The sequence below is a fragment of the Polypterus senegalus genome, chromosome 2, assembly GCF_016835505.1.
Source record: "Polypterus senegalus isolate Bchr_013 chromosome 2, ASM1683550v1, whole genome shotgun sequence".
Lineage (NCBI taxonomy): Eukaryota > Metazoa > Chordata > Cladistia > Polypteriformes > Polypteridae > Polypterus > Polypterus senegalus.
In genome coordinates this window covers 132,766,690-132,791,082 of record NC_053155.1, presented here as the reverse complement: position 1 = coordinate 132,791,082, position 24,393 = coordinate 132,766,690, and the positions used below count along the sequence as shown (strand labels likewise).

The window sequence follows — 24,393 nt, the reverse complement described above, 5'->3', positions numbered from 1 at the left end:
AAACACCAAAAAGGCTTGTGATATCGTAAACCACAATTGACAGAAAATATAATCAGACTTTTAAAGCTAATGTTTACTTTTCCTCTCCAGGAAGGCAATTTAAAAATATGGTGAACATGCAGGGAAAAAAAAAAAGTTCCAAGTCCCAAATACTTATTTTTAATAAAAAGTAAATATCAATACCACCTTTAGCTTTTAAAAATAGGATTCAATTTCTTTTTCTTTCTCTGTGTTATTATAGGAACATATTAAAGTCTTTGTTCCAAGTGCTCTTCTTACATAATTAATGTCATCTCATCATTCCTATTTTATCTACAAGACAAACTAGCTCTTATATTAAAAAAAGTATCATGTCACAATTACTAATACCACCTTCACATATCATCTGGAGTTTATAAGTAAAGCGTTCCATATGTAAATGAAAAGCCAGTGAACATTCCCTCTTTATCTCCCCCTAACTAAAATTCATAAACTTTAATTAACAAGCTCACTGGTTTAAAACTGATAAGCTAATTTTTATTAATATATTAAGAACTGACAAATATACATTTGTAAAATAGGTTTGTACTACTATGTAAAATGAATTATCAATTTATTTTAATTCAGGGAATAATGGTGCTACTAATTTAAATAAAAAAAAGCCCTGAACATATACAAACAGACACATTCAGTGCATCATGCCTGTATAAACCAGTGACCTTGCCAATTTTGGGAAAAAAAATATCTAAGATACAACTACAGTTCTAAAGTTTGAGATCAGGTGCTTATAAAGTCTTGATAACAAACCCTCATATTTTGCAAACTAAGAGAAAAACACCTATGATAGTCACCCATCACACACTATTATTTCAGGACTACCAACATGGTGCTTGGAAAGAGCACCACCAACAGCCATTATACAGTAGCAATACATTTTCAGATCCACCATTCAGGTGCAAGGAGCAAGTTCTTATTTTTTTGGTCTAGACAGAATTATTTCGCATTGCTATCATTAAAGGAAGTTTAAAAATTTGTTTTTTTACTACAAGCATGACAAGCCACTACATTCAATTCATAAACTGAAATTATGTTGCAAAAATAAAAAAAAATAAAAACTCCAAAACAAATCACTCGGTAACTTCATCTTGTGACCACTCCTTAATTAATTTCCCTTCTCACCCTTGCTAACCATTAACCAACAGCCAGGATAAGAAGAAAAAACAAGCATAAAAACCTCACAAATACATTTTTTTCCTTTTTTTTTTTTTTTTTTAAAGTAAATGGCAATGTGATGCATGCTCTGTATCAGGCCACGAATAAACCAAGTGAGCTCAAGAAAAAAGGCCTTTTTGCTTTGGCAAGTAGGATTACCCAAAAAAAAAAAAAAAAAAAAACAAAAAAACAAAAAAAAAAAAAACAACAAAACACAGCAAAAAACAAACAAGACTTCCCCTCACCCCTTCCCCTCCTCATGTAGTAGTATTTAACATTTTATAAACAGGTGTTAAGAATGTACAGCAAAATTAATTAAAAGTTCATCTACATTCTAGAAACTATGATGATGATCTTAATGATATAGGTACACAGTATGTGTGTTAATTAATGTAAGCCTTAATTGCTAAACTATGCTGAGGTATTTTATTTTGAAAGGAACGCTTAAAAACAAAAAAGCAAGGAACATGCAAGCAAGGAATGCACTGGTGAGATGTGGGCCTTTCATCAGCGTAAGGGTAACAAATAACATGCACATACTTCTTTCTGTGTTTGATACCAAAACATAACATTTGTAAAAGAAAACAAGGCAGTAGAAAGGGTTAATAACCCATATATACATGTGTGTATAAAGTTGAATATTAAGTTAGCTATAATCTAAATTAAAGATACTGAATTGTACTAGCAAATTACAGATTTTCAATCATTTAACTAATATTTCTCTTAAAATGTTTCAGCAAACCACATGAGCAATTTTTTTACAAATACATTTCCTCTGCTTGCTGTCCCGTTTTATCTTTGGGTTATGCATTTAAATATTAAAAACAGCTACCTTATTTAATCAAAATAAGAATATTTGATATTTCTGATTAAGTGAAATGCAGATATCTGCATGTCAGAATCAATTAAAATTATATAATTCACAAAATAATGCCCAGGCACGATTGCAAACATGTGAAGAAAAACTGGATCACAATACTAAGAAACAGAATAAAATGAATAACTCAAAATTATCTAGGAAAACAGTATTATTTTGTTTAACATTCAGAAATACTGTTCTTTCACACATTTAATTACAGATGAAATATCCCATGTAATGCATAACTCCTTTTGGAATCTAATACTTTTTTTTTAAATATATACAACACATGCTAATTGTATGTAAAAGATTTTCAAATTTTAAATGATTATCTAAAATTTTCACTTCATAATCAATTGTATACCCTTTTGCCAATGAGGTAATTCTTTGACAACAGAAAAGACAGGCCCATAGAAAAATGTTAGAAGGAAGGACAAAAAAAAAAAAAAAAAAAAAAAGAATGGTCAGTAGCAAATATATTCTAAATGCACATGAACTGCACTTAATATAAACTCTCTCATTGGTACAGCAGCTTGCTAGAAAACGACTTTGGTTCAAGCTTTGCAAGATGGCTGACTGCAGGTAGGAAAGCAGCCATGGTAATATCTGCTCTACAGTTCATTCATTAACAATGCAAAATAATGAAAACAATCAATCAATGCTGCAAGTTTTAAAAGTAAAAAAAAAAAAAAAAAGTAATCTGTCATTTTTGTAAGGTAGAAAATAGTGACATTTAAGACTTTCATGTGCACAAATTAAGTTAATCAAAATCTATTATGCTTTTGTTGTTAATATAAATCTTAGATATTAAAAATTACAGATTGGTAAATTCTGAATAAATAAAAAAGCACTACACCTTTTGTTTTATGGTTTGTAATAGAAATAAACAAGTTTTTATCAATATTTTTCTAATAACAGAGATGTGCAAATATTGTTTTACTTACATAACCTGCAGCTCCTGTCTATTATTTTTTATTAAGCAGCCTAGATTTGAAGAGGCTGGGGAAAGGAGACAATTAAAGCTTTCTAAATTAAGTTAAAACAGACTAAACTTGTAAATGTTCTTTGGATACAATTTTTATAAGTTTACATATAAAAATATTGCATCTCTCTCTCTCTCTCTGTTGGTCTAAAATGTCCAGACTGTTTTCTATAAACATTTCTCACAGTTTCACTCAACTAAATTGAAGTTTCTTTTTACCTTCCAAAATATTTGAAACTAAAATATGTCAGGGAAGAAATTGAGAGAAATCTATTTTTCCCAAATGAACTGTAGATCAATTATCCAGTTTGTTATTTTTGGTACAGGTACTGTGCACATGAAGAAGGAAAATTATACTGAAACAACTCTGATAATTTAACACTGAGACAGCCTCTCCTGAAATGCAATGAAATTATATTGCTATCTTATTAAAAAAATACAAATACATAATAAACCACACATATCTTAACAGTGATTACTTTGCAGTTTTAGACTCTCCCCTCAAATCAGCCATTATTTCTAAAGCTGCCAATCCTTTGTCTTTAAAACATAAGAGCAAAACACCAAAAAAAGTACGCGGCAGAAAAACTGATATGCATTACGTAAATAGCTGAATTTCTGAAGAAATACCTAAACACCATTTTAAACAGTGTGCAAATAACTCTTCAACTGGTGTTTTTCTTTCCTAGCTCAAATTTATTAAAAAATGTGCATTTAATCTCTCTTCTATATAGGCAGCTAAATAAGTAAATGACTCCAGACCAGCAGCTCACAAGAAAAAAAGGAGTATATTCTAAACGTAGTTGCCACATGACAGAACAAAAACCTTGGGATCCACCACTCCTATGGCAAACAATATCTCTCCTGTACTTTCTGCCTTTGCATCCTTACAAAGGATTGCATGTATATGGAACAGCACTCTACGTAAATCCTGCAAGTCACTTTTCTTTAGTCAGTGTAACTGCTAATATTCAATTTATACAAAAATGCTGCTTTATCATCAGTGTTCCCAAAATGGAGCATAAAGGAAAAACAAAAAGAGAGATGATCAAAGCTACGTGTGTTGCAAGCGCTCCCTTACAATCAACACACCCACAGAAGTGTCAGCAGGGTCTAATTTTCCAATACAGGGAAGAATATGGTTTAAATTCTTCCAAACACCAAAGTTCATTAAGGGATCATGCAACTTTGGAGGAATAAGAGATCACCTTCTGAACACATACTCTCACACACACACACACGTACACACTCACACAAAGTATACATCTGCCTGAAACTGCAGCAATTAAATGAAAACCAAGTACTATTTTACTGTGATGTTAACACAGTTAAACAATGGCCTGTATAACAGACCGAAATTACAGTTAAAAACAAATAACCTAATAGAACAGATAAATGAAAACCTTTAGTTGTATGCTAATGAAAGTTATTTCAGTAGGATAACTGCTCAGGTACAGTTTCTCTATTTTTGGTTAGAATAGTCTATATTAATTAAAAACAGTCCAGGGAAAATAGTCCAAGTTATTCATCTTTTGTGCCATAAGCAGCCAATTACGTGGAGAACAAAAAAATTCTGTCAAAATTAAAATTGACAAATGAAGACTTAGAGCTCTTTTGTTACGCCAGCTTATGAGATATGCTGATGTTGAATATGAGAGAAAGATACTGGCACATTTGGATAAAAGAAGAGTTCCTCTTTTCAATGCATTTCTTTTTGGTGGCAGCAAAAAAGGAGCAAGCTTTAAAATCTTCCAAGGAAAAAAAACAAAAAAAAAAAAAACACAGTCCAACTTCCGTTACTACACAACAATCATTAGGTTTTGGATACTGTAGTTATGGTTGGTGCAGCACTGGATCCTCCTGCTGAAGTGACAGGGTTCTGGTTTGATTCAGTGGCAGTCGACATGACCTGGAGATTTAATGCCTGTGCAGAGACACCTGCAGAGGCCGCTGCCGCAGACACCAAGCTAACTGGATTGCTGGTGAGCAAAGAAAGGTTCTGTGGACTGAGGAACAATGGAGCAGTCACAAGGTTAGGAGTACCACCTGCATTTGCATTGGCAAACAAGAAATTTCCATTGGCATCTAGAGAAGTTATTGGAAGAGTCCCACCAGATGCAAGAGCTAAACAAAAAATAGACAAACAGATACATAAATACAGTATATACAAGAAATAAATACAAAATAGCAAAGAAAATGATTAAACTACAGTATTCTGTCTCTCTTTCTCTTTGGCAGAAGGGAATTGCTGTGAAAAAGCTGGTAAGGTTGCAAAGAAAGATTAAAGGAAAATTTATTACATAGAAACACTAACTTAGTTTGAATAAAAATCACACAAACTGACAGGAATAATTTATGAGTTATTTAATTACAATTAACATCAAAACTAACTGAAAAGGAATATTATGGACAAAAAATATGCATCATCTTGCTAGTTTAAGAAAATTATTTACCAACCTTGAATAGTTGCTAGAGTACTGTTACTCATCAATGCAGGACTTAGAGCACTGCCAAGTGTGCCAGGATTGAGGCTAAGTAAGGCACCACTGAAAGCAGAAGAGAAAAATTAAAAATCAAAATAAATGAATTATTTTACAGCGCTACTATGCAGAAACGACATTTAATTGAACAAAATGCAGAATTCTCAGGAGATTATAAGGCTCAGGTAAAATATGATTCTCTATTAGTACAACCTAAGGTATAACTGAGAATTTCTGCCTACACATGCTAAAAAAAATTGCCCATCTACATAGTTACAGTGGTGTGAAAAACTATTTGCCCCCTTCCTGATTTCTTATTCTTTTGCATGTTTGTCACACAAAATGTTTCTGATCATCAAACACATTTAACCATTAGTCAAATATAACACAAGTAAACACAAAATGCAGTTTGTAAATGATGGTTTTTATTATTTAGGGAGAAAAAAAAATCCAAACCTACATGGCCCTCTGTGAAAAGTAATTGCCCCCTGAACCTAATAACTGGTTGGGCCACCCTTAGCAGCAATAACTGCAATCAAGCGCTTATGATAACTTGCAATGAGTCTTTACAGCTCTGGAGGAATTTTGGCCCACTCATCTTTGCAGAATTGTTGTAATTTAGCTTTATTTGAGGGTTTTCTAGCATGAACTGCCTTTTTAAGGTCATGCCATAGCATCTCAATTGGATTCAGGTCAGGACTTTGACTAGGCCACTCCAAAGTCTTCATTTTGTTTTTCTTCAGCCATTCAGAGGTGGATTTGCTGGTGTGTTTTGGGTCATTGTCCTGTTGCAGCACCCAAGATCGCTTCAGCTTGAGTTGACGAACAGATGGCCGGACATTCTCCTTCAGGATTTTTTGGTAGACAGTAGAATTCATGGTTCCATCTATCACAGCAAGCCTTCCAGGTCCTAAAGCAGCAAAACAACCCCAGACCATCACACTACTACCACCATATTTTACTGTTGGTATGATGTTCTTTTTCTGAAATGCTGTGTTCCTTTTACGCCAGATGTAACGGGACATTTGCCTTCCAGAAAGTTCAACTTTTGTCTCATAAGTCCACAAGGTATTTTCCCAAAAGTCTTGGCAATCATTGAGATGTTTCTTAGCAAAATTGAGACGAGCCCTAATGTTCTTTTGCTTAACAGTGGTTTGCGTCTTGGAAATCTGCCGTGCAGGCTGTTTTTGCCCAGTCTCTTTCTTATGGTGGAGTCGTGAACACTGACCTTAATTGAGGCAAGTGAGGCCTGCAGTTCTTTAGACGTTGTCCTGGGGTCTTTGTGACCTCTCGGATGAGTCGTCTAAGCTCTTGGGGTAATTTTGGTCGGCCGGCCACTCCTGGGAAGGTTCACCACTGTTCCATGTTTTTGCCATTTGTAGATAATGGCTCTCACTGTGGTTCGCTGGAGTCCCAAAGCTTTAGAAATGGCTTTATAACCTTTACCAGACTGATAGATCTCAATTACTTCTGTTCTCATTTGTTCCTGAATTTCTTTGGATCTTGGCATGATGTCTAGCTTTTGAGGTGCTTTTGGTCTACTTCTCTGTGTCAGGCAGCTCCTATTTAAGTGATTTCTTGATTGAAACAGGTGTGGCAGTAATCAGGCCTGGGGGTGGCTACGGGAAATTGAACTCAGGTGTGATACACCACAGTTAGGTTATTTTTAACAAGGGGCAATTACTTTTTCACACAGGGCCATGTAGGTTTGGATTTTTTCTCCCTAAATAATAAAAACCATCATTTAAAAACTGCATTTTGTGTTTACTTGTGTTATATTTGACTAATGGTTAAATGTGTTTGATGATCAGAAACATTTTGTGTGACAAACATGCAAAAGAATAAGAAATCAGGAAGGGGGCAAATAGTTTTTCACACCACTGTATATATAACACTTTAAAGTCAACAAAAACACAATGTTAAGTTTAGTTGTCATAGAGCACAATAGTTCTTTTGTGTTATGGAATGGTTAATTATATCAAAGGTAGGCTTCGCTCTGTTACTTTAACAGCTATTACCCAAGTATCCCTGTCTGGAACTTTAAGGTTAAAGGCCAGACAATCTTAAGCAAGCACTACTTCCACCCATGTTTTTTCTTTGATTTCCTGGCCCTTTATCCATTAGCACACAGTACATAGGTTCATCAGTTTTCTTAAAGTCATCCCCTCCATTTCACTGTGAGAATATATAGGAAATTTTTTGGGCCCAGATGGACATTCCAAAACAAACATTTTTTAATAAATGAGAAAAATTATATTCTAGTATTTACACCAGTAACCAAAAGTAAAAATAGCTGGGGCACCGAAGGAGGTACAGTATAGCCAAAAATATGCTGCAGAAGTCCCTGTGCAAGTTCTGACTTGCTACAATATATGAAACTAGAGCTGCTCTATGGGCAAAAACAACAACGGACAGTGTAAATCTTATCTTACCAATAATCCTAAAAACAATTGCAATAAACACACTTTCTTCACCAATACCAATGTTATATTGTGGTGAACTTTTCTCCTGAGACCTATTCAAAGTTCACTATGATGATTAGGGCCAGGCAAGTCATTGAGATTCCCTGTTTGACCAAAGCACATGGAGACCTGCTTCTCCATAACCAATGGAAGTCAAGCAATACTTAAAAAAATGAGGCTAATAAAAAAAAATTAAAACACAGATGAACTCAGTGCCCCTTATTACTGGAACATGGTACACTTGTGACAATATGAACATATGTCAGGCAAATGCTCTAAATATTGAACAGGTTGTCTAAAATAAAAATGTATAAAACTTAACCAGGTAACATCTGTGCATTAACTATAAAGAAAGTATTAGCCTGACGAAAACCAAATTAACCAACAACATCTACATATAAGGAGTGTGAATGCTAAACTGCATTACAAGTAAACTTACCCTGGCGCAAACTGAGAAGATGCCATCAGACCAGGATTAAGCCCTGCAGCTGCTGCCATGGCAGCTAGGCCTGCATTAGGAGGCAGCTGTGTTGCTGCACCTTGCAAAGCTGCAGACAACCCAGATGCTGTCACCATAACTTGACTGGTACCAATTGGAGAGCACAGAGATGCAGATGATTGTGTTGTTGTACTTGTTTCCTGTGTGCTAGGCGATTCTGTTACAGGTTGTAGTGAAGTGGGAGAAGGACTGAGGGATGGAGACGTCACTGCTGAAGAAGTTACAGGTGTAGAGGAGATCACAGATGCTGTGTTGTTAGTAATAGACCCAATTCCTGTAGTCCCTAAAAGATGGCAATACATAACAAAAGGATAAGTTGCTGTGGACTAATGTTTCTGCTAAGCAAATAAATATAAATGTAAAATAAATTACAAAAACATTTAAGGATTACTCGCATTGAAAAACTATAATAAAAAAAAAGGAATTTGTTTATAATTTGTTCTAACAATGTACCTATCAATATTGCAGGTGATGCCACAGAACTTGGTATTTTACATAGACTGTTGATAGCTGGGACTTCATTATTAGATCAACCTTTTAATTTTCAGTTTATTTCAGTAAACAGTTTTCATTTATTTTTTTCAAGACTATAACATGCAAAATGGATCATTACAAAATCAATTCGAGCAGCTTACCGTTTCAAAATTTATGAAAAATTTCATAATTGTAACATCAGTTTATAGCAACAATAAAATTGCAATTCACTAAAACATCTAATTCTATTTACATTTAATTTATTTACCACTCTTAAAGGATATGTTTTTTTTCCCCAAGTGATAATTACTGTATTTGTTCACAATCATAGTATTTATTTGATTGCTATAAGAAACCGAGTTATAAAGTGAAGTATATTTCATAAATTTAAAATGTAACAAGCCTGCTCTTATCCTTTATAAAGGGAGGTGAAGTGTACCAAAGTTCCTTTACAAAGAAAAGATGTAAAACCTCCAAAATACGTTTATTTTGAAATCACCAAGATTTCAATAAAGTTATTAAATGTGCCTTATCTGTTGCTAAGAAAGGTAAATTATAAATAATTAATTTCATAATAGATTCTTGAAAATATTTTTTCAAAGCAAGGATTCTTTTCTTACAAATTTGTCTGCTTCCTGCCACCGTCATGATTGAGGTTATGACCACCCAACACCAAACCCATTACATTTTTTGTTATTTTACATAGCAAAAAGAGCAAGATTCACCCCAAGTAGGAGTGTAATGGAGAAAGCACATGAGTGTTATTGTTTTTGTACATGTAACAATAAATATCAACTATGTAGAATACACTGCACTGTATTTTTAACAAAAGCTAAACGTTATTAAAAGACCCAAGCAACCTTTTCAAAAATGAAAAATGCAAAGTGAGTGGCAGAGAAGACTGAAATGCCACAAACTAATTCTCAATGTTTTTTAATGCACAATGAGATGCTCTTGCAGAGGATATGGTAATAAAAGAACTGAGCACAATATTGAAGAACCTGATGCTATAAGGCTGTAATGACAGCTCTATGTCACCACTCTGCCTATGTTAAAACATCTGCACTAAGTTTACTTGATTTCAAACCTGCTTAATGTTAAGTGAAATGGCGATGCTAAAGTGGCTCAAAAGTGTGTGCATTTGCACTACTACAATGGGCTAGCACCCTGTCCAGGTGTCCCACAACCCAGCCCTGGATGAAGTAGGTTAGGAAAATGGATGGATAGATAATCATCATTAATCTGGCATTATTATAATGCACTGTTGCTTATAATATTGTGCTTATAAGCTGAGAAAAACATGAGTAGATTGATCTTACTTCTAGTGTTTGTATTTTTTTTGGCGTGTTTCTTTCCACTTGTACTAATCCAGGACATTTTTATGAGTGGTGTTGACTTTGCGCATTTCATTCCTCAACTGATCAAACTAGCATTTCTTTGGGTGCCCATGTGGTCATTTTTCCTGTGGGCTGAGACTCGGGATAGTCGTTGCACTGACTGGTTGTCACGCTATTAGAACAGTCTAGAGGAGAACAGGCCATTCAGCCCAACAAGGATTGCCAGTCCTATCCATATATTTGTTCTAAAAAAACATCAAGTTTAGTTTTAAAAGTACCTAAAGTCATACTGTCTACTACACTAGTTGGTAGCTTATTCCATATGTCTATGGTAAAGAAAAGCTTCACAATGTTTATGTGAAATTTACCCTTAACTTTCCAGCAGTGTCCCTATGTTCTTGATGAACTCATTTTAAAATAACAGTCTCAATCACTACTAAACACTTCAATCCTGTCTCCTCTTAGTTCTTTTAATTTTTCCTAATAATTCATTCCCTGTAGCCCTGGAATCACCCGAGTTGCTCTTCTGTGGACTTTCTAGCGCTGCTTTGTCCTTTTTGTAGCCCGAAGACCAAAACTGTATGTAGCACAGTGTATTATAAAGCTTGAGGGTAACCTCCTTGGACTTGTGCTCTACCCATCATGATATATAACGGAACATTGTCAGCCTTCTTAATGGTTTCTGAACACTGTCTTGAAATTGATGGTGTGGAGTCCACCACAATTCCTAAATCCTTCTCATAAGGTGTACTTTCAGTTTTCAGACCTCCCATTGTGTATTCAAACCTAACATTTTTACTTCCTACAAGTAATACATTACGTTTACTGATATCAAATTTCATCTGCCACAAATCTACCTAATTGCGCTATATGCTGTCCAAATCCCTCTGCAATGATTCAACATTATCTGCCAATCTATATATATTGGTCTCATCTGCAAACTTAACCAGCTTGTTAATTATATTCCTAAGCAAATCATTTATATATATATATATATATATATATATATATATATATATATATATATATATATATATATATATATATATATATATATATATATATATATATATATATATTAAAATAGCACTGACCCCTGTGGAACACCACTCTTAACTTTAACCAGTTCTGATTTCTGCTTCCTCTCATTCCTTGGTCTGAGCTAATTTTACACCCATCTAGAAACACCCTGAACTCCCACTAGTTACTTTGATGCCCAATCTCTCATGTGGCACCTTCTCAAATGCTCTCTGAAAGTAAGATACAGAATATGTACTCCACTTTGATTATCCTTTTGGTGCTTGCTCATAAAATTCTAGCATGTTGGTAAAACTCGACCTCCCTCTTCTAAACTCATGCTGACTGTTCAGTAAAACTACTGTTCTTATCATCTGCTGCACAATCTTATCCTTAATAATTCTTGTCCAATCAACCTTTTCATATAATAAGATACAATATGACATTTTCCAGTCCCTTGGAATTTTCCCATTGTGTAGTGACTTCCTAAAAATATATGTCAAGGGTTTGTATATGTATTTCACTAGCCTCCTTAAGAACTCTCATATTTAAATGGGTTAGAATTTACATTACTATGCATTTTTAATATTTACACTATTGTTTATTCCTTCATGAACAGTTCTAAACCTGGACTGTCCTAAACTGCCTGCCCTCCTCCATACCCTAGTTTAAACAATCCTTGACTGACCTACTCATACGCCTCCCCAACGCATTAGTACCCCTCCAATTCAGACTTAACCCATCGTGGCAGAACAGGTCCCATCTGTTGCAAAAGGAGTCCCAATGCCCCATAAACCTATACCATTCTATCCTACAATAAGATTTGAGCCATGCATTAAGCCTTCTCAGTCTTACCTAGACCGGTGCATGGCACAGGCAAAACTTTGGAGAAGATTACTTTGTCAGTTCTGCACCTCAGCCTGGCACCTGTTTAAATTTTGATCTCAGAACTGACAGACTACCCTTATGTATGTTATTTGTTTCATCAGGAATAAGGATAACTGGATCCACCACCATTCTGGCCAAGAGCCTACCAACTATTCCATGGAGGTCTCCCACCTGTGTACCCAGAAGGGAACACACTAAGCGAGACTGTTGATCTCTGGAGCAAACCTGTGCTTAACTGCCCTAAATGACTGAAACCCCAACTATCACTACCTCTCTGTTTCTGAGAACTGTTTTTGAGATGGCCCGTTAGGGCTTCACATGCCTGCCAACCACCTCAGAATCTTCAGAGACACTGTTTAGCTCCATAGGGACCTGAAAATGGTTTGACACTTCCAATTTTGGGGTTGATGCCTCTGGACTTTGCTCCTTGTGACTGTGACCAACCTCTCTCTACCTGGCTGGTTTGGAATCTCCTCACATGCCACTTTATGGAGGCACACCTTCCCTCTAAATGACACCTGGGTCAGGTTTGTCAATCCTCTACAACAACGCAAGCCAGCTGGCATCTCCTGCAGATCTAGCCCTCAAAGAAGACTGGCTCCTCCAAGCCATTCTCTAAAAAGTCCAACATCCAACAGGACTTGCATTGCACTGGCCTTTTAATTAAAATTAAATGATTCAACTTAACGGTACAGCTAAAAAAATTAAGCCAAAAAAATTAAACAACTACTAGTTATTTTACACCTTCTGTCCCCGGAAGCATCTGCAATATTCTCCCTGGGAGGTCTTCGTTGTCTGCTCTCCTAACTAAAAATCTCCCCAGTCTCACCTTTTGTTTTCCTTTGTATTAATAAACCCTTATGCTGTCAACCCTCTTAATTGCTTTACTTTAATGAATGCTAAGAAGTGTTCAATCTAGAAAACAATCACTTACTGAATATCCACTGTTAGTTAATACTACTGTTCTGTGTACTCCTACAGTTGCTTGTGCTTAAAATGTGTCCGCTCTTTAGTTTTTAAGAATAATGTTAGCACGTCTCAGTATCTAATCAGTACCAATGAATAGATTACCGGATGGAAGATCTTGAAGACAGCCATTAATACTACAAATAATATTGAACAGCAAGGAGGTGTAATAGTAGCAGTGCTGTCTCACATTGAAGGAGAGTGTGGTTTGGAGTTTGTATATTCTCCCAAGATGCTCGGGTTTACTCGCACAGTCCAAACACATCTTAGGCAGATTGGCACTGCTATGGAGGCCTATTTGTGTGTGTTCACTTTGGGAAGGACTGGTGCACCATTCAGGTATTGTTACTGACTTGCTTCTGATACATACTGGGGCAGGTTCCAGCTGACCCATGACCCTGCCCAAGATAAGCAGGTTAGGAAGACAGATTGATAGATGAATGGGCACCTATAACCGGTGTTCAGTTCTTGTCACTTGATTACATGCTATAAGCAAGCACAGTATCCTCTCTCACTAAAGCACGTGTGTGTTATCAACAAGGTTATTAAAGTTTTGCCTTTTTATATTAGTTTTTATTTCTATATTTTTTCTGACCTTACTTGGAAATTCAGTTTAGTTTTAGTTTTCCTTCATCATGCATTTTAGTTTTAATTTAGTTTTTATTTTACAAAGACATATATATATATATATATATATATATATATATTAGTTTCAGTTTTAGTAATTATGTTACTGTTAAAGAGCTACTATGGAGTTTAGTTTTTGTGTCACAATGAGACAGAACTGTACACTTAACGGGTTTGGATATAATATGAGTTTAATGTTGGTGGAAGCATACTACACTACATGACACAGTTTACTATTTGGTTTTGTTTTTGTCTGAAAAAATACAAGCATAATCAAAATCAGGTACTGAATATGAACAACTTTACACATTTTTATAATTTTTAAAATATTTTCTATGTCATTTGTGCTGAAAGAATCTGCACTGACGGTTGGCACTTTTTTTCTTTTCCTTTTATTGCTCAAAATGGGCCAATTTGTAATAAAATTTAGGTGAATTTTAAGGTGTGAGGGTTTTTACTCTACATGACTACAGCACACAACATATCCTGCACAAAACAATGTGCTTATAATGAATGCTTTCAATATTGCATTCAAAAATCTCCCATATTGTGCTTTATTTTCTACCAGCCATATTGATCTCTGATTCCATCTCAGGCACAACAATTTATAGCCAGAATTTTGCCACCTGCAGGCCTGAAAAGATATAAAAAAATTAGAAAACAGAATCTACTATGTTCTGACTGGTGTGACCATGAAAATCACGGGGGCAAAGGAAGAACAGGGCTCTTAGGCTTGAATCAGTGTGCAGACCCCCACCTAGCTGTATTGAGGGAAACAAAGAAAAACAAGCATGTATTGTCAAGGTTAGGGGCAATGAGACTTGAATAGCCCACCATAAGAAAAGTAAACCCTTAATTAGCAGAGCAAGACTATGGACAGGCACAAAACAACGGAGACAGCATCTGAGATTAAGAACAATATATACTGTACATTCTCTAAACCTGTTTATCCAGAGCAAGATCACAGGAAACCTGGAGCCTGCCCAGCAGGTTTGGATGCAAGGCAGGAAAAATCCCTGGTATGCAATATGTATGATATGGCTGATGTTAAGAACAAAAAGAATCTGATGATTTTAACTATTTTGAGATAGAGAGAGAAAAACATTGAAAAAATGGGGACAGATACTTTAAAACATAATTCTGCTACTGGATAAATCTCACAATATCAGGTATTCATGAGCTGTGAATATTAACTAAAAAAGAGAAATTAATAAATACAGCATAAATACAAAAACATATTAGTATGTTTAGCTTTTCATCACTTGGGTTGGCAGACTCTCTTTGCCTACCTACATGTAGTTCAGTAGAGACATTGTCAACTCAGGAGTTTTACAAGGTTTGTATTGCTTCGCTGTTAAACGACATTTTTAAAGCAAAAGTGATTGGTCAGCAACAATATGCTGATCTTGTATGATGACCTTCTCAGTCTCTCGATCAGTGCCGTTTTATTTTCAGAAAGAGGGAGTTTTATCTCCTGGTCTTTCTTGAACTCGGAAATGGAGATGGATATTTGAGGATTAAACTCCATGATAATGATTATATTATGTACATTAAAGAACCATCAACAACAAATCAAATCAAATTAATAATACATTCAACAATTATTATAAAAGTAAAGTTGAATAAATCGCACTCTGCAGCTGTATGAATTAAAAAAAAAAAAAAAAAATCGAGTATGTGTTCAGGTAAAGTACCACTTCCGGTTGATGGATTTGGCCCAAAAATTAATACAGATCTACAACTTGTAACAGCCACATGCCAAATTTCGTCCATCTATCTAGTTGCATTTTTGAGTTATCGTGTTTACACACACACATACATAATTCCAGAAAATGGTATTTTCGGACTCTGGGAAGTCTATAACGTCAAGATTCATCAAAATATCGAGATCGAATTTTCTTCATGATTACCATACTTTCTCTAAATTTCGTGTGCGAAGTGGCAGGTGAATTGCTGTCAACAAAAAGCAGGCACATGAGAAATAAACTGAAACGTTACGTATGATTTTTTTGTCCATATGGTAAAGTTTTTGTTGACCAGCATATTCCAATTTCAGGCATTTTAATTACATCTTGATTTACAAGATTTTTCAAAGAAAGGCGGCACGTAAATCGCTTTCTATTCCACCCACTTTATGCACGTATTCAGCTCACTCTGTCACTGCGAATGCTGTGTGAACAGCCACCCTCCGTCACCAGCTGTCGTTTACTGGATGAATATGTGCGGGCGGCTTGTGATGGATGACTTTCAGTTTTAGAGTTAAAAATTATAAGAGTTACAGTAACAACTAACAGCAAGAATATTCATTCAAAAATGAAAACTAAAATTATTTTTAGTAAAATATTATTTTATTTCAGTTAGTTTACTTTCCAGCTACTTTTATAGTTTAGTTTTTTTTAGTTTTTCATTTCAGTTTTGTAAATTATTTTATTTCAGTTTACAAAAATGTTTTTTTAATAATAGTTTCAGTTTTGATTTTAGTTTTCGTTAACTATAAAAACCTTGGTTATCAATTCAGCGACAACTTGCAATCCTTGTGACAAATAAAAAAGCTTTGTATACTGAAAGAATAAATGTGATTGTGAGTGTGACTTTTTCAATGATTATTGTCTAGTTGTTTACAGAACATAGACAAATTCCCATCTGGGCATTAACATTAAATAATACAAATAACAGCAAATCGTAATTACTTTCTGAGGTGAAATCATGGCCCTGGGGTTGGGAACAGACTGTGTTACTAGACTCTTAAGTACTACTTGGACAATATTCCAGTGATAATGGCTATTGGAAACTGGAAGAAACTCAGATTAGAAGAGATCTGGCAGACCCAAACTCACAACCTAGTCAGAAGACAAGTTTCTGAGGGTGACCAGCTTGCGTGATAGGCACCTCATAGCACAGCAGCTTAAAACGCAGCTTAACAGGAGTTGAAAAAAAAAACCAAGTCTCAGTTTCTATTGTGAAGAGGAAACTTTGTTCAGTCTGCAATTGTCCAGAACTTTAAATTTAACTCTGGCAGTTTACTGCTTTCCTTTTCACCATTTTAGTTCATTCATTTGTTTTCCACTTATTAAATCTGAAGAAAAACTGGAAGGCGTTTCACCAGTAATGTATAGTGGACAGGAGCTTAAAACAATCTTGGTAAATTCCTTTTAACTTTAATTTTAGAGGAGCTGCTTTATCTAAAGTAGGTTTTACAGAATGTTAGTAGTTGTTTGACAGTTGGTATACATTAATTTCCAAACTCAGGCTTATGGTTATAAGACTTTACTGGTGATAATAGAAGTACATCGTTAAAATTCACGCAATGTACATCCTTCTTAGCCTATGATGCATGAAAATTTTAGAAAACTGAAACCATGAGGACATGCTTAATTTAATGAATGGTATTAGTGTGTTTAAGCAAAATTTTTGTAAGGAAACAAAAGTCAGATGACTCAAAACAATTTAATTAATTAGGAGATAATTTACTACTGAACAAATGTTTAACAGACATTTTAGAATGCTTTGATGTGAAGGAGACAGTTTTTTATTGAAGGATTTATGTAACAAATTATTTAAACACGAATAAAGTACTATTTATCAACTTAAAATAATAAAAGAATGACAAAAAAACTTCTTATATATAAACGTCCACGTGTGGAAGTGTGTGTTTCTGTCCGGCCTGGAAGTGAGAGGTGGAGTCAGGGTAAGGGTGCCACCTCCAAGGAAACAGAAACTCGCTTAGCCGCTAATAACAAGCAAAGGCATGCATGTCATCAAAACGAAACTTCAGAAGACAAATTCGCTTAGCAGCTAACATCGGCAAAACTGTATTCCTTTTACTTTTGCACAAGCGATGCAAGCACGTTGGCAAAACGAATCCTCCTAGGAGAGAGATGCCCACAGTTGTTCCGTTCAATTACCCAACACCTCTACATTTCAATTTTTTTCCTAATGATTTCAATAGTTTCTAGGACCCTGGGCTTTTTACACAACAGGCTTACACAGCTAGTATTATATAAAATTTTACAAGGTACAATGATTTAAAATTCAGATTTTTTTTAAACACTTTATTCCACTTATGGGAAATTGTCTTTTTGCATGACCTTGGGAAGAGTAAAAGAAGAAAGTGTCACCTTACCATGCTAAAATTATGGCTTCAAAAAAACAAGTATAACATCTTATTGAAAAAGAGAGAAAAAATATACACCCATATATATCTACATTAGTGCTGGGCAGTGATTAAAATTTTTAATTGCAACTAATTGCATGACTGTCACAACAATCACATTGTTATGTGCAAAATTCAGCAATGAACTGGCTTGCAAACACTTTAAACAAGTAAGGTGCTGTTTATCAGCAGTATTCCATTTACAAAGTATCAGTTAAAATATTTCTTGTAAATCTCAACTTAAACATTAATGTAATCAGATCAAATGTAAAACCAAAGCTATTTGCCACTGCCAGGGCATTAATGTTTTATCTAGTTTGTTATATAAAAACAAGTTACCCTCAGAGTCCAAAGCCAAGATCACAATATTATAACAGGCACCTGCCGAGCAACAGCAAGTTTACATTTCTAAATTTTTCTTTTTTTATCTGAAAAGATACCAGCAGAAACATTTTCTTTTATCAGGGAGCAGCATAAACAGTCTATGTTCAGTAGCAACTCTTTGAGGGCTAATTTTTTTCCAAAAAACTCACTTTTCTGAAAAGCGCACAAAGCAACGGTTTCACACATAAAAAGTATTTTGCTGCCTGTTGTGCCTGCTGTCGGCACCTGTTTGCAGATTGCGGTGGCTCCATGGCCAGCAGGAATGGACGGTGGGCTGGGGTGGCAACTGCAGTGAGACGCAATACGGTTTGTATCTCCTGTCATCGTAAGTGACGTCCCTGGCAAATGTTTCCATGGGTGCATCAGCTACACGAATGTGTTCAGCACTACAATCATCTGGGGACTGATCAGCTTATGCCGGTACCTCACTTTCATTTTCAAACAACATCTCCAGATCACTTGCATCAAAATCGGAATCCAACAAATCAGAGTCCGATTCAGTGATAAGACGAAAAAAGTCACCAATGCATTATTTTGCTTTGAGCATTCACTTTGGTATCTCTAGACATGCCATTTTAGAAGCCGTTCGCTCTTCACTACTCATGCATGTGCAGGGAATTGAGGTTAAATCAAAAAAGCTAACTTTCCTTCTAGCAAAATCGTATTGAAAAGTGCTGTAACAGGAAGATCACTGATCTCTATTGATCGCTAGCAAGACCGAGGCTTTCAAAATAATAATAACAAAACCTGCTTTAACACATGATAAAATAATTGTTAGCTTTAATTAATTTGTTAACATGATAATTGCCCAGACCTAATATATATTTATTAATTATAGACAGACTGACAGGGCATTTGGAACCAAAAAAGCAAGAATCTGTGGGGTGTGTGCGCATGATTGATTGACACTCTGTTGAAAGCTGGTTCCTTCTTAGCCCCTCAAACTGGTCGCTCATAACTCAGAATTATATTAAGCAGGTTTGAGAAAGTTGTATTAAGTTGCCTCAACTGTAGAGAATAGGCTAACAGGTTTCATTCTTCCAAAGAATCCATGTGCTTTTTTACTATCAGTGCTTGTTAAGGAACACCCTGATTGTTCATTTCTTTAAAACAACTTTTTACACAAGATGCAACAAATACACTTTAGTAATAAATACACTTTTACAACATTGCATACTAAGGTGTATTATTAGCTTTTGTTAAGATTCTACATATTACTGCAATAGTGTAGCATACCTGTGAAGCCAAGATTTGTAACTGCAGTGCTGGTTACAGGTAGAACTGGATTTACAGTCAGTGTAGTCGTATTACTGGTCACAAGGCTAGCAGTGGTTGGCACCTAGCATTTTTAAATACAAATAAAAAAATTTACTAATAAATAAAAATTAATGGAAATATTTAACATTTCAGTTAATTTCACAGACACACACACACACACACACACACACAGACAAACACAACACCTTACATTGGAATAATATTTCTATATATTGTGATATGGCATACAACGTATTAAAACAAAAACAATTGTTACTATGTAATATCTGCATGTGGCAAAGTTGAAAAAAAAAGGCTTAACATGAAAAGCAATTAAGCGTAATTCTAAAAGGGGAATCAAAGGAATTAATAAATTATGTTTCCAAATGACACACACAATTTAATGTCTTAAAATGTTGATCTTTCTTTACTGAACTACCGAAGCACAATTATTTTACCAAAGTAGACATTCCCATTTTCTTTACTTTACAAAAAGTAAATAATTTAAACAAAACTTAAAATCTTAAGTTTAATCTTTCAAAGCAATAATGAGAAATATCCTTTGTTCTGTTATATTGCTTTATTACTGATGATTGTTGTTTCTGCAATATTTTCCATTTCAGTACTTGTTATCCTTTTCATTCATGTTTTCCATTATATTCATTAATCAGAGCTGTTTCAAACCCTTCAAAGCCAGACTAATACGGTACATGCTTGAAATTGTTTAGCAATCAGCATGGCTGACAATAGTTAAGCACTGTAGATGTTATTCTAAGCTTCTGTATAACTACAACATTCAACAGCAGCACAAATATAATTTGCAATAATATATAAATAAATATATAAGTATTAGGGCTGCAACGATTAGTCAACGTAATCGACGACGTCGACTACAAAAAATCGGCAACAAGGATTTTTTATTGTCGACGCGTCAAACAGAACTTTCAAATGAGGCTCCAGTCACAAAGAACCACATTGGTTTTTGTAACTGCAATGCACTACATGAACATCGGGGGGCAGTATAGTTGGTTATTGTTTGTCAAGACTGCACACAGTCCTACCAACGAAGAAGAACGTCTGAGGAGAAGAATGTAGAGAAAAATAAACGTGGTTGCAATGGCGAGTCGCATAGAGGAGGGGGAAGTAGATGGGGAAAAAATTGAGAAAGAAAGTTTCTAAAGTGTGGGAGCACTTGACCGAAAAAGAAAAAAAAAGTTGAATGCATATTATGCAAAGCGGAGCTTTCTTTTCTGTGTATATTAAGGTTTCGACAATGATAGTTAACCCATAAACCGACACATACTTGGTGGTTTATGCACCTCTGGACGCCAAATACTTTTTAGCTGCGCTTTTTAAGTAAATGTCACAATACACAAAGAAAATTTGAAATTTTAACGGAACACGTATTTTTTTTTCATGCAAAGAGCATCACAATTACTGCAACACTGATCATTTTGCACACTGCAAATGAACTGTAAAAACTATATATAAAAAAAAAACAAACTACTGCAACAATCTATTATTATATGCTCAAAGTGCCACTGAAGCCACTGATGAAATTAGGTAAATCACCAAACCAACTGCGCTTGAGCTGGTTTCACGCAAACACACAGAAGTAAACACTGATGATTGCAGGCTTGTCTGGTGCAACGGCTGTATCCCAGAGGCAGTGAGACTGCAGGGGCCGGCAGTGCTCATTAACTGGCTGCTCAACGAATATACGACAGTGAATGATCAGATCTGGTGTGCTGCCAAATTGCACTGAGAAACTTTAGCCGGTTGCGGAGTTCAATGAATGTATGTCGCCGCATATATTTGGCTTCAGCGTGCTTCCAAATTGCACTGGAAACCAACTCTAGCTGGTTGCAGCAGTTTAAGGGTTAGGTGCATATAACTTCAGTTATATGCACTAACGTGTTTGAAGCTATAGTAAAAGAGTGAATAGGAGTAGCTGAGCCTTCCTAGTTTTTTTTTCTTTTTTTTTCGTATAATATTCGAGTTCATATGAATAGTAAACCATCTCTACCTAAAATTAGGTAACTTGTGTTTTGGAGTATATCAGTTACAGTAATCCCTCGCTATATTTCGCTTCGACTTTCGCGGCTTCACTCTATCGCGGATTTTAAATGTAAGCACATCTAAATATATATCACGGATTTTTCGCTGGTTCGCAGATTTCTGCGGACAATGGGTCTTTTAATTTATGGTACATGCTCCCTCAGTTTGTTTGCCCTGTTGATTTCATACAAGGGACGCTATTGGCGGATGGCTTAGAAGCTACCCAATCAGAGCATGTATTACATATTAACTAAAACTCCTCAATGCTATAAGATATGCTTCCCGCGCGGTGCTCGATTGTTTGTTTGTCTCTGCTTCTCTCTCACCCTCTCTGACATTCTCTGCGCCTGACGGACAGGCTGTGAGCAGAGGTGCTGTTTGCCTAGTGGATACGGACGCACCTCAAAGAAATGCCGCTTTATCGTGGTGCTTCCAAAAGCACACATTGATTTTTTGATGGTTTGCTTTAATCTCGCTCTCTCTGACGTTCTCTGCGCCTGACGGAGGAGATGTGAGCAGAGAGGCTGTTTGCTTAGAAGATACTGACGCTCCTCTAAAAAATGCCGCTGCAAACTTAAAAGCACACGTATTGATTTTTTGATTGTTTGCTTTTCTTTGCGAGCTCTCTCTCTCTCTCTGAAATTCTCTGCTCCTGAAGAGAAGATGATCTATTTGCATTCTTATAATTGTGAGAAAGAACTGTCATCTCTGTCTTGTCATGGAGCACAGTTTAAACTTTTGACTAAAGGGTGTTATTTCATGTCTAGAGGGCTCTAGTAATGTTAACAGTGTGGGAGAGTTTATAAGGGCTTAAAATATATAAAAATAACTATACAAACATATGGCTTCTACTTCGCGGATTTTCATCTATCGCAGGGGGTTCTGGAACGCAACCCCCGCAATTAAGGAGAGATCACTGTACTAGCAAAATACCCGCGCTTCGCAGCGGCGAAGTACTGCATTAAAATTTTTATTAATAAGAAAATGTAACCTTTTTAAACTGAGGGAAAATATGCCAATAATTATTTGTTAAGGATCTCTTTGTATACCATGTAGTCAGTTCGGCCCTCCGGTTGTAACATGACCAAGCTGTGCGCTGGGCTTACTCTTGAGGATGCAACTTACAGTTGGCCATGTGAAGAGTAATCTTGTCTCAAATCTCTCAACTTGGATTGCTGCTGTCATAATCAGTTTGAGTTTCATGGTTTGTTTCAATTATGGCAGTATTTGTTGTATTGAAGTGACATTCGGCATCTGTCAAGTGTTGTAAGCACACAACCGGTTTCAGTGATAAAATCACATCCAGCTTTTGAGAGTTTAAACATTCATAAACATCAAAGTGTCCACTATTGAAATCGTCACCTGTGAATCTAAGATGTTTAAGAGGCATTGGCGGTTGTCGAAAGGTGTAAAATACTTGGCCATTTCGGTACACTTGAAAGTTACAATCGAACAATTCAGTGGCAGCCATCAACTCACATGCAGAACCATAGGTGAAGGGCTTAAGCATTTCACTCTTATAGTGCTCTTGTGTAGTATAATTATCTCCTGTACCGTCATCAGTCCACACCTTGAACCTGTCCCAGTCATTCAATACATAAGACACAATGTTCCTCCGGATATCAAGAGTGAACCTGATATGGCCGTGCAATATGTGACAAAGAGAATGGAAAAGGTAGGTGGTATCTCCGGGCATGGAAACCACTCGGTAAGTGATAGTTCTTTGATCGATAGTGATCATCTCGATAGACATGGTAAGGGGGTTGGAATGATAAAGGAAATGGATACCTGAGCAATGTAAAGTAAGTGTAAAATCCCTATACAATAACTATAATTGTAATAAACAAACAATAAAACAGCGGAGAAGCCGTGGATTAAACAAAAAAGCCGGAGTTATCAGTAGGGAGACGTGAATCCCGTGGTCGAAGCAAGGAAGGGAATGTAGAGACTGGAGCGACGGACGGCCTTATATAGGCAGGCAGCCAACAATGTGGGAGGCGTTGGGTTGGGGGACCCAACGCCACCTCACACGGTGACCGAGCTGCAGGCTATGGACATATATATGTACGTAAGTAGGATTCAGTTAACGTTGGGAACCCGTGTACCAAATTTCTTGAAGATAAGTAACAAAGACTATTGAAAAGTTCAATATGGCGGCCGACAGTGGCACCATACCACTGAAATAAGTACGTACATTGGTTTCGGTTAGTGCAGGGAAGCCACCTACCAAATTTCGAGAAGATGGGGCCATAAATAAGAAAGTTCAACATGGCGGACGTTGTTGACCGTTACGCGTAGAATTTCGAAATGAAACCTGCTTAATTGTTGTAAGTAAGCTGTAAGGAATGGGCCTGCCAAATTTCAGCCTTCTACCTACATGGGAAGTTGGAGAATTGGTGACGATGGAAAGTTCAATATGGCGGCCGACAGTGGCGTCATACCATCGAAATAAGTAAGTACATCGGTTTTGGTTAGCGCAGGGAAGCCGCCTACCAAATTTCGTGAAGATGAGGCCATAAATAAGAAAGTTCAACATGGCGGACGTTGTCGACAGTTATGTGTAGAATTTCGAAATGAAACCTGCTTAACTTTTGTAAGTATGCTGTAAGGAATAAGCCTGCCAAATTTCAGCTTTCTAACTACATGGGAAGTTGGAGAATTAGTGATGAGTCAGTGAGTCAGGGCTTTGCCTTTTATTATTATAGATTAGCTTGTTACATATTTTAGTCAGTTATTTTTTATTTTGGCATAATATAGTA

At 35.9% G+C, this 24,393-nt stretch overlaps 1 protein-coding gene across 4 annotated transcripts in view; it reads right to left on the bottom strand.

Moving 5' to 3' along the window:
• Positions 1-2,315: 2,315 nt before the first annotated feature.
• Positions 2,316-24,393, bottom strand: part of LOC120523369 (POU domain, class 2, transcription factor 1-like) — a 217,569-nt gene continuing 195,491 nt past the window's right edge. For all 4 annotated transcript variants that reach the window (XM_039744631.1, XM_039744632.1, XM_039744634.1 and 1 more), the window contains 4 exons: positions 19,556-19,658; positions 8,414-8,756; positions 5,490-5,578; positions 2,316-5,156 (listed from right to left, as the gene is read on the bottom strand). In XM_039744631.1, coding sequence (XP_039600565.1) covers positions 4,846-5,156; positions 5,490-5,578; positions 8,414-8,756; positions 19,556-19,658 — 846 coding nt within the window. In that variant the 3' untranslated portion in view covers positions 2,316-4,845. The remainder of the gene's footprint in view (positions 5,157-5,489; positions 5,579-8,413; positions 8,757-19,555; positions 19,659-24,393) is intronic.